Below are 16314 nucleotides of genomic sequence, written 5' to 3'. Positions count from 1 at the left end.
TATCTACCTGTCCTCTGGACATTCTCCCTTCTTTGGTGACAGAACCCCAGCTTGTCCAGAGGTAAGTCAGAAATGGTCTTTTCCAAGCCAAGTTTTGTGGGACCTGAAGCTTCCACAGGTAGGAGGGGAAGCTTTCTTTCTTTTTTTTTTTTTTTATGGGAGGGGGAATAATTGAATAAAAAATCAAGTACTTTTTATTTAGAGTGAAAAGGCTAAAAAGTCTAGCCCCATCTTCCCATGGACCCATCAGCAGGGATCCAGCGAGCACAGGCTGGTCAGTGTTGCCCTGGCTGCTGGTTGAGAGCCTGGATGAGTAAATGCAAGGGAAAAGCCAGGGCCCTTCCCAACTTTTCCACCATGCTTCTAAGTGACCCTGTAAGTGCAGCAATCAAATGTCGTCCTATGAGTGTACTCCCACGTTCTGAGAGTTGACGCTGACCTGCACTTGAGACAAGGGTTCTCGTAGCAAATCTACAGGAGGATCACAGCTTGGTGGCCTTCTCTGCTCACACACTGCTTACTTGTATACAGTCTCACTAGATAACTTACAGATGTGCTCAGCATTCCCATCCACAGCGAGTGGAGGACAGGCTAATTTTCAGTTCCCAAATCCTGTTTTACTCTACATGGGTCACCCAAGAAGCAGATTTTTTTGGACGTTTGCTGGAGGAGGAACTAATGACCCTTTTCTGGCCACCTCTGTCCCGCCAACTGCAGTGGGTGCTTTACAGCGTTTCAGCACTGAGGAACAAAGGCCTTGCTGGGCAACAGTTCCTGCTAAGGGAAGTGCTCACCTGTGTGCTGCAGGGCTCACCTTTCCTGCTGCTGAGCATCCCTCCACCATTCACTGGCACCTTTATCAGCATGGGGGGATAAAGGAGTCAGTAAACCAGGCAGGGATGGCTCTCATCATGTAAGACTGGAACGCTCCGGGTGGTATGGACCTTTCCCTTCATAACTCTCATGGACCCCGTTGGCCAGGCTGCACAGCATGCATAGGCACAGGTGTGCTCAAGTCAGACAGGGCCTCCAGGGTCGGAGCTTCACCAGACAGATGTCCATGCAAAGTCCACACACTCTGTGCTGCCTGCTAGACCTGAGCTTGCAGCTCCTGAAGGAGCTCTCTGGCCAGTTTTCTTGAGGCTTCATCACAAAGATGATCGGATCTGAACAAGGTCTGGTCAAGAAAGCCGACAATCTCATGGGCTGCAGCATCCGTGTGCACCATCTGCCACCAGGGAAGAGAGGGAAGGTGAAAACCACTATCCAGACAGCCCTCCCCAGTACACGCAGCAGAAGGCTACAGGGGAGGCATGGGTCACTTCTGCCTTGTTTACAAGGTAGTTATCAAAGCACGTCTGTCTCCAGGGGTCCCTCTCTAGGCCACTAAGGGCCACTTCCTGATGACCAGCCCCACCACATGAGCCCAAGTGGTCTTAGGCTCTCAGGGACACATGTAAGCAGAGTGGAGGCAGCAAGGACTTCTCAGCACTCTGCCACAGCTTTGGGATTGTGTACTATGAGGAGCAAACTGTGTCTGTCACTTTACTTCCTTTGCAAAGGCCACCTGCTTCCACACAAGCAGCCTTAAGCTGACATTCCTGGGCCATCCACCTACAGCACAGCATGCAGAGTAGGTGGTAACTGAACTTTTAACAGCCCTGAGGCATTCTTGCTTGTTGACATCAGTACTTTCTTTCCTCACAGAATTTTGCTGAGATGACAGAGGGAGGTTGAGACTCTGTCATCTGTGCAAGACACTACCTTTTAAATGCAGCAGCATGAAGGAACCCTGAGTTTGGAGGAAGGTATGCTTGTTGTATTGGTTCATACAGCACCTGCAGATTCCCCACCTCAGCTTCCTCTTGTCTCCCCAGGCCTTTCCCTAGGGTGACCAGTGGCCCTAGGTTTACCCTAACTTGACTTTGAGCCTTCACCGGCCCACAGCCTAGTCAGCCCTTCACTCCTGGGCCTCCTACCTCTGGCCACCAGTAAAGTGGAACACAGCTAGGGAGAGCTGCAGTCCTAACATCTGCATACCTCGCCATGTTGCTAAAGTTAATGGGGCTTGGGATGGCCTGGCTTCTTCAGGCTTTGGGCTTTCGACCTGTCACTGCCCAGATGCACGGTGCTGGACCTTAGAGGCAGCCTCTGTCCTTCCTGGTGCAGCATCAGTCCCCAGGTGCCTTAAAGACACCATGTATGTCTAGCCCCTGTGTGGGCACAGACTGCCTCCCACTCAGGGCCAAGTAGGTAGTCACTACCCAGCCTAACCTTGTGTCTTTCCCGGACCTGGAGCCCCACAGAAACGTATGCCCTAGCTGGTTGGGGTGTTGCACTGTGTTGAAAAAGTTAAGTCACAGTCAATGTGGAAACCTCAGAGCTGATCTCACACTGCTGCCAACCTGATGGGAAGGAAGTTCAAGACAAGAGGAGGTTCACAAAAATGCAGTGAGAGCAGGCAGGATGGAGAAGGCTACAAACATAAACGTGCTCTAAGCACGCCCATCCTAGCACCAGTGAGGGAACAAGGATGTGGCAATGAGGGGCAGAGAAAGAAAAACCCAGAGCAGATGGCTGCTGAGGAATATGGCAATTCAGAAGGCCAAAGCCAGGCAGGGAAGCCCACGAGAGGACCAGGAGCCAGCCAACCCCCAGGCTCACGGCTGGAACGAAGCTGTGCCGGGAAGGAGAGACTGGCAAGGTGGCAGGAGGTCCTAGGGAAGTAGAGCTGCTGCCTGCTACAGTGCCCACTCAGTTCTGTAGAACTGGCTGCTGAGACAGAGGGCACACCGCACGCCTGGAAGTGGCTCTGTACCAACTCTCTGAATTCACATTAAATCTGCACAAAGGCAAAAGTCCTCGGACGGTGATCTCCACACTGCTCCTACAGAAGTGCCCTTTTGCAGAAGGCTAACCTGAATGTTGATGACTACTACCATTAACTCGGTTAGAAACCAAAAGCCCAGCTACTGATGCCTGGAGCTATGCCTCCTCTAAAGGAAGGCTGTGTGTCAATGACAGCTGTCAGTGTCTGTAAGGACAGCACCTAAGCCAGAGGGAGCACAACTTGGAGGAACTAGTGTAAGGCCTTTCTGTGTACTCTAGGCAGTTGATCTGACCTGGAGTTTCTGTGATTGGGCAGTGTTAGGTGTAGATTAGCACCGTTAATGGGTGCCTGGAATAGACCTGATTAATGGTCCCCTGAAACTCCCTGCTAACTCTACTCAGTGAGGGTGACAGGACTGTAACAGAGCAGGGACCCTGTGGCCCCGAAGGACATGTCCCAGCAGCAGAGCTGACCCTCTGTCCATAGACAATGTGAGCATTTATGAAGAGGTCAGACACACCAATTCCATAATTGAGAAGCACCTACTGCCAACTCAACACTATCAGACTTGGTCACTGCAGGGATTACACAGTGGAGAGAGCTCCCACTACCCATGCTGTATCCCTATCCCTCAAGCACACTTTTTATTCTTACTCCTCAGTGCTCTGTGTCCTCTCCAGGGTACCAACATAGCACACTTTGCCATCGTGTGTCCGTTGGCTCTTGGCTATGAAGTTTCCTCAGTCATTTTTCTTATGACCGTGACGAGGATTAGGAGTTCTGTACAATGTCCCTTACCGGGGGTGTCTAATGTTTTTCCTCTCATGAGACCTGGGCTATCATTCTGCTGTGATTGTGTTGTTGTGGGGTGTTAATGGTATTGAACAAGCCAATGAGTAGTTACGTAGATTGTCCACTCAAGCAGGATGATGCACTGAGCGGTGCTGGTGCATGGCCTGGGGTCCTAGACTGAATAGAGAGGTTAGCTCAGGTGAGTCTACACATCCATGATGCTCTGTTTATTGAATAAGGAGGCTGTGATCGGCTACACCTCCAGCTCCTGCAACATCCCCACCGTGATGGACTGTACCCTAGAACTGTGAGCCAGAATAAACTACCTTGTTTTTCTCAGGACATTCTATCACATCACCAAGAAAAGAAATCAAAGAGAGACCACACAAATTCACTGTTATCATGTGACACTGGGTGTCACATGCTAGCCTGACTCCCAGGGAGAAGCTGACAGGTAGAGCTACTGCAACAGGCCTGGCATGGAAGCTGACTGGTGAGCTCATGGCATATGGCGTTCTCCTGTTTCAAGGGGACTCTATGTTGCCGTTTGTTTCTGGTGATGGCTCTGCTATATCCACACTGTGAACTGATTCTCAGTCTAGTTAACACAGCCATTACTTCGTACACTATACGCAGAACACTTGAAGTGTAGCTGAGGGACTTTCAGGTGGAGTCACTGAGTCAGGACCCACTCATAACTGCAATACTGGACCCTTTGTCTAACATCCCCCACATCCAACATGGCAGATGAAGTTACAGTGAGGCAACATTTGCATTGGTGACTGCCTCTCTCCCTCATTACCATGTCCTGCTTTGCCATGTTGTTGAAGGCATGTATTCTAGGACCATACTCACTAGCTTTCTTAATATATCCTTACTCTGGACCTAACATGCCCCAATGCAGGACAGGGCAGTCCTCTCCTGCATTTAGCTCCCAAGGCACAGGAGGCCTCTGTCTGATGGATAGAGGGCTCTTGGCAGGAAGGCATCTGCCTCCTGACTTTCCTTCTAGTGTTCTCGTTCATACCGACACCCAGGAGGTGCTCTGGGAACAGCCCTTTCTTGACTGGGTTGCTGGCTGCTGAATACCTTAATTCTATTTTTTTTTATTCTGTTTGTAAAACTTTATCAAGCTATGTATTTTCATAAGGTGCTAATATCTTTTAATTGAGAGTAAAACTTGTGCTTGGCAATGCTGTGGTTCACCTTTTGTTTTCTTTTGAGGCGGTATCGCATGTAGCACAGGCTGGCCCCAACTCACATGTGGCTGAGGATGACCCTGAATGCCTGGTCCTCCTGTCTCCTCTCATCTGCTGGGATTCCAGGCCTGCACCACCTACATTCACAATGTTGTATGACCATTACTCCACCCATCTCCAGACACTCTGCACAGGTTAAATACTAAACCCCCTAACCCCGGGGAAGCCTCTGCCCTACTTCTGCCTCTGCGAACCAGATTATTCCAAAGAACTCAAACAGGTGGACTTGCGTCAGTTTCCTTGCAAATGGTTGATTCCACAGTACAAAAAGCTTTCAGGCTTCATCCACATTTTAACACGTGGCAGAAGGGCCTGGCTTTCCAAGCCCAAAGGGTAATCCATGGTATGTCTGCACAGGCATGCATTATCCAGCCATGCATTCCTTCTTGCTGCTATCACCAGCTGCAAATCATGGTACACAGATACCTGTTTAAGGCCCTGCTGTCAGTTCTTTGGGGAAGCCTGGGGACAGGATCTCTATGTCCCATAGCAGAGTGAGACTTCACTTCCTTCAGAGTTGCATCACTCTAGCGGTCTTTATTGGAAACACACGCCTGAACACCTGAGGATGCCGCTCTAATTCTCAGTATTGCTTTACTTATTCTGCAGCAGCCACCATCTAGGTGTGCAATGTGGTAACCACAGTGCCATGGGCATCTTCCCAGGTGCTTCTTCTGAACATTTGCACATCTTCCTTGGAGAAGTATCTATCCTATTCTTACACTAGAGATAGTTTAGTATTGTTATCAGTCATTAGAATTCTGAATGCATTCTGTATATATTACATCCTAACCCTGGTTTTCTCCCCTTCTTGATTCATCCTTGCACTTTGATAGTATCCTTTGATGCACAAGTTTTAAACTTTGATGTAGTCTACCTTCCCTAGCTTTTCCTTTTGTTGTTTTTGGTGTCATACTCAAACCATCATTGCAAGGTCTTACGTTACAAATGTGACTCACTTCTGACTGAGCCCTTTACAAAGCCATCATGCCCTGTGTGCTTCTACAAGAATTTCCAACTAACTGTCACAGTTTATACAACTTGTCCTCCAACAGGCTCATGTGCTTCACATGTCTAGGACTTCACAGTTGCTGCTAGGACTATTGAGGAGGCTCTGGGTACTGTAGGACTATCTGAAGGAAGCGGGTCACTGGGGGAGGTCGTTAGGGATGTTGTCATGGGTGATGATCCCCGTTTTCTCCACACTCTGGGTAGACAACCAATGCCACAAGTCCTCGCCAACATGATCTGCCTGACCATGGGCCCAGCACCACTGAGCCAATTGAAAGCAAAATATGTAAGTCTTTCCTTGTAGTTGTTTTCTCAGATTTTGTAACAGCAACACAAAAACTAGTTTTCTTGAACAGCAAAGGTGTCCTCTGGGTCTGTGCCAGCGGTGGCCTTGCTGACTGACTTCCAGACCCTGGGACAGTATCCTGGGCTATGCTCTTAAAGGCCTTGACCCTCAAGGAGATAACCAAATTAGATTATCTAATTGACCTAGAGTGTAAATGTGAAGTACGGGTTGGAAAAGAGAGCAACTTACACAGGTGATGGCTTCCCGGGCACTGGCATGGCCTTCCGGGGTCCATAGCAAAAGGCTGAGAAGAAGGCATCTGACGAGCTGTGCACAGATCGGTGGACTGGGACTCTCAGCTGCTTCCTGGAGATCGACAGCTGAGAGGGGGCCACTTCCGAGCAGCATCAGGAGACGGTTGAGCAATTCCTTCAGCTCCACCTGGGTGAGACATTACAAAGGACTCAGGACATGAATGACTCTGGGACTTACTTGATGCTTTGAAGCAGGGGAAGAGGAACAGCCAGGTACAGGCTCAGCTAGTTCACACACAGCTCCACATGGACCCAAATGGGTGTAATGGAAATTTCTTGACTTTCTTTCATCTTGCCCACCAAGCAGCCAGGGCACCATGCCAGGACCTGGCCTTTCTTTTCTATGAAAGGAAATGAAGGCAAGCCCTCAGCAGAATGTCATTAGAATTTTCTTATTGTGGGAAAAACAAAAGGCCCCTTGAAGACCCTCACCATCAGCCACAATCAATCAGAAACACAGACCCCACTGGGCAGTGCTGATAAGAATGCAGGGCTGCCCCTGCCTGGGCCATCTGAGAGATGCACAGGCCACACACACACAAACTCATTTGTTTTGTTGGAGACACTGGGACAGTTGTTCGTACATGTTCACAGCTTAAGCAGAGGTCACAAGTCTGTGGAATCCACATAATAACAGTAATTGTTCTAAGTCCGTGGGTTGTTTTTGCATAAAAAATATTTATTTCATGCTGAGAGTCCTGCTCGCTAAAGTAACAGCCTATACTGCAGCTCACAGATCAAGGTAGAAGCCAGGGCTTCAGTGGCATAACAGCAAAGCCCATCACATCAATGTCCCAGCCTGCCAAAATGCTCCTTGGGTCTGTTCTGAGGATCCCCACAGCTGATTTTGTGGGTCTCTGGGAGGTACTTCTCCCCTGCAATTTCAGGTCCCGTCCAGTGCCACCGGTCACGATAGCAGTATGCTAGGAGTGCCTTGTGACTCACCTGGCCACAAGGGTGACCATGAAAAAGGAAACATGGCACTCTTCCTCTGAGGGAAGCAGTGTTCCCAGGCTATGTACCACCTCAGCTGATGACGTCTGAAGAGGTCTACAAACTCCGAGGAATCTGGAAAGCCTCAAATCTCTCCTCTCATTGACCTGTATACCCCGTACTCAATCCTGTTTTGTCCTGACTTCCTCTCGTGTGCCTCCTGTGTCTAGAAGCTTCTTTAAGGGAGATGCATGTTCTCTGAAGTAAGAGATAAGCGTTTTTTCCTTAAAGTATTTTCATTCTACATTATAAAAATTTACTTTTGCTTACTATGGAAAACATGAAGAATAAACAATGGTCAAACAACCTACCACTCCAGCAATCTGAAGGAGCCCCAAGCAACCGTGTGCTTCACGCACTGGGAGTAATGTTTACTGCTCCTCTCCCACACTTGCAGAGTGTGCCATGAGCAGTCTACATGCCTACGCACTGCCAATGGGATTCTTCCTGGCAGCTAGGATACGGCACCACTGACGGTACACTGAGCTTCTGTAAGCTCAGGCCATTTCAGCTCCTACAGCTATAAACTGTGCTTGGATGGCCACCATGTACAAGCAGCACTGTGTGAATCTCTGCCTCTCCGGGAAGATTCATACAAGTGAGAGGATAGTGTTTGAAGGGTTTAGGGCCCTGGCCAAGCCAGAGTATATAAAATACAGTCTCAAAAAAAAAAAAAAAATCACGATCCAATTCAGTTAGCCAAAGCAGATGAACACAGCTGGCAGAGGTGTGACCCAGGGAGCACAGGTAAGCTTTTTACCTCACATTTCTGTACCCGAAGGATAGCCAGCAAAGAAAAGTGCAGTGAAGCGACCAGCCATGACTTACTGCCTTTAAGGCAAAGGCACAAATGTCAGCAAAGTCCAGTGTCTAACTTTGTCCATGCACCGTGATACAGTTCAACCTGTATTCAAGTTCCTCACAACCCCAGCTCCGCAAAATGTCTGCCGTAGTCCTTCGGAAGCACCTCTGGCCAGGCACCAAGGCATCAGCAATGGAAAGCTCTGGCTCTAGGACCAGGCAGTGGCTGCCTCTGAGTCACACCCAACTGCTTTTATTCCATTGTCTAATCATCCCAAGTATGGCTGAGACTAAATCCAAGAGCACTAGTAGGAAACAGCCAGTGAGGAACTGTCTAGAAACTAAATCCATTTTTAAAAGAACAAAATTTGTGTGTGCGTATGTACTCATGTGTGTGGCCATGTGATCAGAGGCAACTTTGGGAGTTAGTTCTTGCCTTCTGTGATGTGCCCTCAGAAGCAAACTCCAGCTGCCAGGCTTGATGGCTGGTGTGTCTACTCACTAAGTCATCTTGCTGGCTCCTATAACACTACTCTGTATTTCAAAAGTCAGTGTCTTTTAATATCTATGATCCATATGAATTAACATACACCTACCAATTCAGTTTATGAAGAACCTGACACAAAACAAAATGAAGGGGCTTTAAAAATGACAAGTGCTTCATGCACCTCAGTTGTTCCTACTAAATATAAAATGAATGAACTAGGATTGTCCTGAATCAGTTAAATGAAATAAAATTTAAAAATATGCATCACATTAATTTATCTTGTGTATGGATGCATGTATGACACACAAGTGGGAAGTCAGAGGATAACTTTGGGCCATCTACTTTGTAGATGCTGGGGGTCAAACTTTGGTCTTCAGACTTAATAGAAAGTCTGCCATTATCTGCTGAGCCATCTCACCAGCCCAGATATGATACTTTAAAGGGAAGAAAGTTTTCTTTTGAATTAAGCAGAAATCTTCAAATGCGTATGTAGATAGTAGCTTCTTTAAAATGTTTCATTCTAATCCAATATTATCCTTAAACATCAACTTTTTTAAATACCAAGGCTCATAGTCACTGTGCTATGGAAGCCTTTAAGCCAATGGTTCTCAACCTTCCTAATGCTGCGACCCTTTAATACAGTTCCCCATGTTATGGTGACCACTGACTATAAAATTCATTGCTACTTCATAACTGTAATTTTGTTACTATTATGAATAGTAATGTAAGTATCTGTGTTTTCTGATGGTCTCAGATGATCCCTGTGCAAATCAGGTGACCCCCAGGTTGAGAACTGCTGCTTTAGACAAATGAAACACAAGACTACATTAGCCGCTGATTTTGAAACAAACAGGAGCACTGTCTACACTTGCTGAAACCTGTTCCTTTTAATTACTAAAGTCAGCAAAAACCACTAGAAACTGGGGTTGGTTTCTTCTCCTCCTCCTCCTCCTTCTTGCTTTAATTTCATGTGCATTGGTGTTTTGCCTGCATGTATGACTATGCAAGGATGTCAGATCCTCTGGAACTACACTTACAGTTATGAGCTGTCATGTGGATGCTGAGAATTGAACCCGGGTCCTCTGAAAGAATAGTCAGTACTCTTAACCACTGAGCCATTTCTTCAGCCCAAGACTGTTGCAAAGCTTTAATCAAAGCATGGTTTCCTGAAATAACTACATTCTACATAACCAAAATTATCTTTGCCATATACAGCTACCCAGTCCTGTGTGTAGCCAGCCTGTTATTTAGCTGATCCAAGTGGTCAAGTCATGTGATTACCCTCAATATGAATGAGCTGGGCTGGTGCAGGAAAGTAGTGAGATGGAAGCAGCCTAGCCAGGCTGCTGGTGGGTGAGAGAAGACACTGGCTCAGGAGCCAGTCTCTGCATTGGGACAGTACTCCTCAGAGCAGCTGTCACCCCTGCAGGGCATCTCCTAGAGCACAGAGCCCTCACTTACACAGGGGGTGTAAGTGAGGACGGCTGAGGCCACTAGGCTGAATGGATCAAAGAACCCTGAAGACAGAAGGCCCATAACATGATCAGCCTGATGGCTGGGGCAGCCTCTTGTCTTAGGTCTCTGAGGAGAAAGAAGAAAGTCACAGGCAAGCTTAGCCCAAGTGGCTGTGCACACATTCTGAGCACACTTGACCAAGTGCTCTGAGCCTGGGTGCCTGTGGGGTCAAGTAAGCGTAAGCCCAGTCAAGACCCCCTTCTGTAGGTGCTCTCCACTCCCTGAGGCTGGCCTTCAGCACACAGTAGGGCCTACACCCACCATGCTCCGTTCTCTCTGCTGACTCCCATCCTGTGGACTGTAATAGAAGACTACGAGCCACAGCAGGCCTGCCGGGGGCTCAGCTTCCTTCTTCAGCAACTGTTCCATGGCCAGATCAACCCATCCTCCAAAGTGAACAAACAAAAACCAGCTCTCAAAGGGACCTCGCTGGGACCTGGAACAGAGGACACACACAGATGGCAGCTGGCGACCTGGACCCTTCTTCCTTCAAAACAACTTCAATGTTTACAAACTGGTAGTTTAAATTGTACTTTCCCACTAAATAAAGACTCTCAGATCAACAAATTTGATTCAGGATACCTGTCTCTCACCCTAAGCCCATCACAGGACAACCGAAAGACCCTCCCAAGCTCTCATGCTGAGGACTTATAGGGACCTTACAGAATTCTAGATAGAGATTTTTGGGGTGGTGGGCTTGTGAGGCATAGTGAGACCCTGCAACTTGCCACCCAGGTGGTTCCAGGTTAAGGAGAAAGAGGTTAGGTAAGGCCAGAGAATGCTGCTGGCCTCTGGGACACAGCAGAAATATAAATATACCTTTCTGACAAGCACTTCTGGTCTGTCTGCCCCCCTCCCCCATCATCATCATCATCATCAGGACATTCAGGCAAGGAAGTCAAAGGTTTTTTCCAAGTTATCCTGTCATCCTCCTAGAAACTGGCAGTGGTAATGTGTATTAGAGGGTGGAATCTGTTCCATCAGTGTAGCCCTGAGCAAGACAACATTGCCCCAGGATACAAAGGGCAGAATAGGCTACGGCCCCTCATAGGAACCTTCATCTAGACAGGAGCATCATGGCCTTTGCAGTGTCTGCCTACACTGGGCCTGTGGGAGTCCCCAGTTGTATGCTGGTTCTTGCCTTCTAGTCACTGCTATCTAATACCTCCCCTTTGATGTTTTTAGATCAAGTTTGAAGGACAATAAAGGAAAAGGAAGGCGGGTGCTACCTCAGCCTTAATCCCTATCAGAAGAAAGCAACTCATCACTGCACAGAGCTGAAGGGCAGGGACTCCCCAGTCTTTCTCACAGACCTTATCAGCAAGTATCCCAAGCAGCCAACCTACAGCTCACAGCACCTGCCAGGCCTGGCCTTTCCCTCTCCTCTTCCGGGTGGGGGGTGGGAAAGAGTCTTACATCTGCTTCAAACCCTTTCCTGAAGGCAGACCCCAAGGCCCATAGTCAGCACAGGCACTGACATTCGGTGGCCTCACCTAAACACCAGCTTTATGTCTGAGCTGTTTTAGGAATTCAGCTGGGAGGAGTGTTTGATGGTCAAAGCCCATCAGACACACATGGGCACAGCAGCACCGACATGCTGGACATGCTGGGCAGTGTCAGCAGACAAGAGCGTCTTGGGGGAAAGAAAGACAAGAGGCTCTTGGGCCAACAAACAATGTGCTGCCATTTATCCTCTGAACAAGGGCAAGCTCAGAGGAGCTTGACATATTATAAAGATGGTGGCAAGGCTGCACAGGAATGCTTTTGGGGAACAGCACCTAGAGGAGGGCCTCTCTATGCTGCATGCACACTAACTGATTCTAATATAAGTCTACTAGCTTTGGAGACATAGTTATTTACTTATTTATTTTTAGATTTGTGTGTGTGCCTGTTGTATATGCTTGGGCATGTAAGTGGCCACAGAAAGGGGAATCAGAACCTCTGGTAGTGGAGTTACAGGGGGTTGTGAGCCACCTAATGTGGAAGCAAGGAACCAACCCTGAGTCCTCCCTAAGAACAGCAAGTGTTCTGAATCATTGAGTCATCTCTCCAGCCCCTGAAGAGAGAGATTAAGGCGGGGAGGGATGGGATGTAAAAAACTGAAGAGTAGATGGCATACAAACAGTTAACATTTCCTCCAAGTGACCAGGAACAGTCAGTCTCCTTCCTAGGGGGCCAGAGATTCAACATTCGGGCATTGTTCCTCTCTGCAATCTCTCTCCTTTGCACATTTCAAACTGTAAGTGCAGTCCTGTAAGTGCAGGACCTGACTCTGCAGACACATTTGCAATGCTGGCTACCCCTGTGACCCAAAGCCATCCTGCAGCCCCACACACCCTCCATTTCTCACCTAGTGACAGTGAGTATGTGTACTTGTTTGTCTGAGGGTCCAGCAAAGTCTTCAGCTACCAACCTGCTCAAAGGGAGATCAGGGAGGCCCCCTGTGAAAGGGCCAGACATGGTCAGGGCTTGCTCACCCATGAGTACTGTCTTCAATTGCTTCTCTGAGGAGTTGGGAAATGTGCAGCAGAGGCTGGAGCCGATGTCCCTGTGGGATAGCTGTGGGTGGAGAAAAGTCAGAGAGGGGCCTGAAGGAAAGCCAAACCCATGGGGAGACGCCTGCAGCTCAGACTGGAAGCATTGTGCAGAAAGAAATGCACCCACCCCCGCCATTCACAGAACCCACGTCATCCTTCTCTCAGCCAGGATCTGTCTCTGAGTCAAACTTCAAAGTTTCTTTTGTTGTCTTGTTTGTTTCATGCAGGGTGTTACAATTATAGCCCAGGCTGCCCTTAACTCACTCTGTAGCCTAGACTGGCTTTCAACTTACTATTTATCTGCCTCTGCCTTCCAGGAGACAGCATTACAGCCCTGCACCACCATGCCTGGTTTCACATACCTTTCACGGGGTTGTATAAAGGTTAGTGAAAAACTCCTTCCAGTTCCTGAGGACTTGGACTGCCTTCTTACACATGCCCTGTGCTTTTCTTTTTACCATGTTCTAGTTTCATCTCAAACTTGTGACATCAAAACACAAAGGGACCGTACTGAATATATCAGCAGGGACAAGCAATGGACAGCTCAACTATTTTTCTGGAGTGTGATCAGGCCGGGGTGTTTCAGTTTTACAGTACAAGCCAGGGGGAAAGCACACAGAACAGTGCAAATGAAAGCAGTTGTTAGAGTGTCTGACCTGCCCTTAAGCATCTGACCTGCATGTATCCATAGTTATCATCAATCACACGACAACACCAGAGGTGGAAGGGCCTCCACTGTTCTTCCAAAATGTAGACCTGGGGGACACAGTGGCTCCTCTCTCAGGCCTGTGACTTAACTTCTGAAGGAAAATAGCATGCCCCCCTTACTAGTCACTTAGACACTAATTTTCTTCTCCTATGGCCCCTAAAGGTCACCACTTGGCAGTGAGGGTTTTGTTTTACGCCCTCAGGACTGTACCACATGAAGTACAGTTCAGATGAGCAGATGCTTACATTCCTAAAATAACCAACTTTCCCTCAAAGCAACAGGTATAAAAACTGTTGTCCAGATCAACACAGAGATTCTAGGTTTTTGCTGAAGGTCACTTGTTGACTTTGCAGGATGGAAAGGCAGACAGCCCAAGTTCACGCTGTGGCCATGACTGAATTGTGCACCAGTGTCCTTTGAGATGCCCAGACTGCTTTCTAGCAGGTCTGCCCCCAGTCTTCCACAATGGGCCCAGGTAGTTGTAGTCCTTACTTCTCTATTCTGCTAATAAAGTTTTCCTAATCTATCCCCAATGGATGAAAAGTAAAAAATAAAAAGAGGGCATGACTGCTCCTTAGGTATGGTAGAGGAGAAGGTTTAAAAGCCACTTCCCTCTGAGGCCCCTGTGCTCACCAGACCTCAGCTCTGTCTGAGAGGGCTTTGTGGTGTAACCCATCTTAGGCAAGAACCTCCATCTTATAGAAAAAGGAAAAGGCATTTAGACTTTGCAAAATGCTTTGGAACTCTGGCTAGTCTAATTACCTCAAACAGATCTGACTCAAGCCAGAAAGAAGCCACAGCAGCCACAGCAGGGAAACATGAGCCCTCCTCCATCCCTCCTCTTCCTGTCACGGGCCTTGTCTACAGACTGTCGGCGTCAGAGGGAAAAGGCTCCTTTAAGCTCATAGCTGAGACATTCCCTAAACATGAGCTCATAGACACAGCCACAGATCAACACCATTAGATTACAGACGTGGCCTAGGAAAGCAGACTGGCAGATGAATCAGAAGAAGTTGGGGTCTAAAAATAGAATTTTACTGAATCTTTTCAAAATCTTCTTGGCTTAAAAGAAAAAAAAAATTTTGCCCTAAACTTCCATGGCCTCATCCTTCACTTTATCCTTTCTTCTGTAACAAGGCTGCATAGAGCAAGGGAGGAGAACAAACAGGGCACTGTCGTGCTCTGACTCAGCCTGTCCCTGGCAGCCTCAGTGAAGCTGTTATCACAGGCTGACTGACTCTCCAAGTAGTTGGGCCATCTCTTCTTTCTCACACCTGGGAAGCAAAGCAGGTTCTCAGGTAAGACTCCACACAAATGGAACCCCAAGAGCTTGAATGGATAAGCACGCTGTTTTTCTAGGAGGAAGAGGCCATCGTTCTCCATGCCCACCCACAGGCCAAGGGACCTCAGCTCACCTTCAGGGTGCTGGGACAGCGCTGCAGTAAGAGATGGAGCACCGTAAGGAAAGTAGGTCTTGAGGGCAAACTTCAGCTAGAAGAGTCAAAACAGAAGTGGCATGAATGCTGGGACAGGGAGGCAGTGCCTGCCTCAGCCCTAGTGACCCACTATACTGACCCAGGCAGAGTATATCCTCAAACATCCTGAACACGCTGCCAATAATCTCATAAATAGCAGAAAACCCAGTCATCTTCTTTAAAAGTCATTTTCTGAACTTAGGGAAATCACATTCTTGTCTTGCCATCTGTACTGAGGTTTCTCCTCACACAAGGCCAGCCACAAACATTATCATCTGCTTCAGAGAGGGCTGCTAAACACTCGTGGGACTCAGGGACTCAGCATGGAGTTCTGACAATGAAAGTCTCTAACAAGCAGCTCTTACGCTGAGAGCACAAGGCTACTTACCGATACTTACCGATATCTGCCAGAGGCAGAAACTAACAAAGTGAAGTCTACAACACATGAGGTACACAGCTTGCTAATCCTGCGTGAGTATGTGAATCCACCCAAGACATGAATACCCATCATGACACAGAATACTGCCACCACCCTGGGGAGGTCTCTGTGACTCAAAGGCAACAGTTGACCCCTAGCCTGGCAACCAGAATTTTTTATTTCAACAATAATTGTGTCTCTTATCCCCACATTTCCTAGACAGACACACTGAGTGTACACACTTCTGTATCTGGTCTTCATGGTCTTGAGCCTCATCTGAGTCTGCATGCACAGTTACATTTTTGCACTACTCAGAAGCCATGAATACACCAGGACTTGCCTATACACTCCTGAAAAATGCATGCTTCCTGTCTGAGGTTATTAGAATTAAAGCTGCTACTGGCATTCATGTCTGCCTTTGTGGACAGGTCCTACTGTTTCCTAGAGTAAGTACAGTGGAAGAGGTAACTTTACAAGGCCAACAGTTTTCCATTCCCACCACCACAGTATGAAAATTACTTGCCAACACTGGTGTTCTGGAACTCACTGATTTTAGTTGATCTGCTTGCTATGACACTTTCTTTTCACACATGCTTGCTTCTGAGCTTGCTCTGTATGGCAGGTAATGCTAAGCCCTGTTCATATGCTCAGTACTAATTTGAATAACTTTCTGAAGAGTGTACCCATTAAAACCTGGCTGCTGTTTCCTATGAGGGTCTAAGAACAGAGTTCTAGTATAAATTCTATAGTATAGTATTCTAGTATGAACACTGCATGTATTTCCTCCAAGCTGCTGGACAACCTGTTCATCTTCAAAGGCATTGATCACAGACAGACACTACATCTTTTTTTTTTTTTTTTTAATTTCTCAGGGTTTTTTTTTTTTT

At 47.6% G+C, this 16314-nt stretch overlaps 1 protein-coding gene across 8 annotated transcripts in view; it reads right to left on the bottom strand.

Annotated features, from left to right (window-relative positions):
• The window catches only part of Fancc (FA complementation group C), a 154507-nt gene that overhangs the window by 1498 nt on the left and 136695 nt on the right, over positions 1-16314 (bottom strand). For 7 of the 8 annotated variants that reach the window (XM_055597970.1, XM_055597969.1, XM_055597973.1 and 4 more), the window contains 5 exons: positions 14950-15025; positions 12766-12847; positions 10550-10724; positions 6428-6619; positions 177-1228 (listed from right to left, as the gene is read on the bottom strand). In XM_055597970.1, coding sequence (XP_055453945.1) covers positions 1091-1228; positions 6428-6619; positions 10550-10724; positions 12766-12847; positions 14950-15025 — 663 coding nt within the window. In that variant the 3' untranslated portion in view covers positions 177-1090. Of the gene's footprint in view, positions 1-176; positions 1229-6427; positions 6620-10549; positions 10725-12765; positions 12848-14949; positions 15026-16314 lie in introns of those variants that run through there. The other variant, XR_008719058.1, reaches the window with a different exon arrangement.

The sequence above is a fragment of the Psammomys obesus genome, unplaced genomic scaffold, assembly GCF_907164565.1.
Source record: "Psammomys obesus unplaced genomic scaffold, mPsaObe1.curated_primary_1811, whole genome shotgun sequence".
Classification (NCBI taxonomy): Eukaryota; Metazoa; Chordata; class Mammalia; order Rodentia; family Muridae; genus Psammomys; species Psammomys obesus.
Note: the sequence above shows the minus strand (reverse complement) of the source record. Positions and strands in the feature narration are given on the sequence as shown.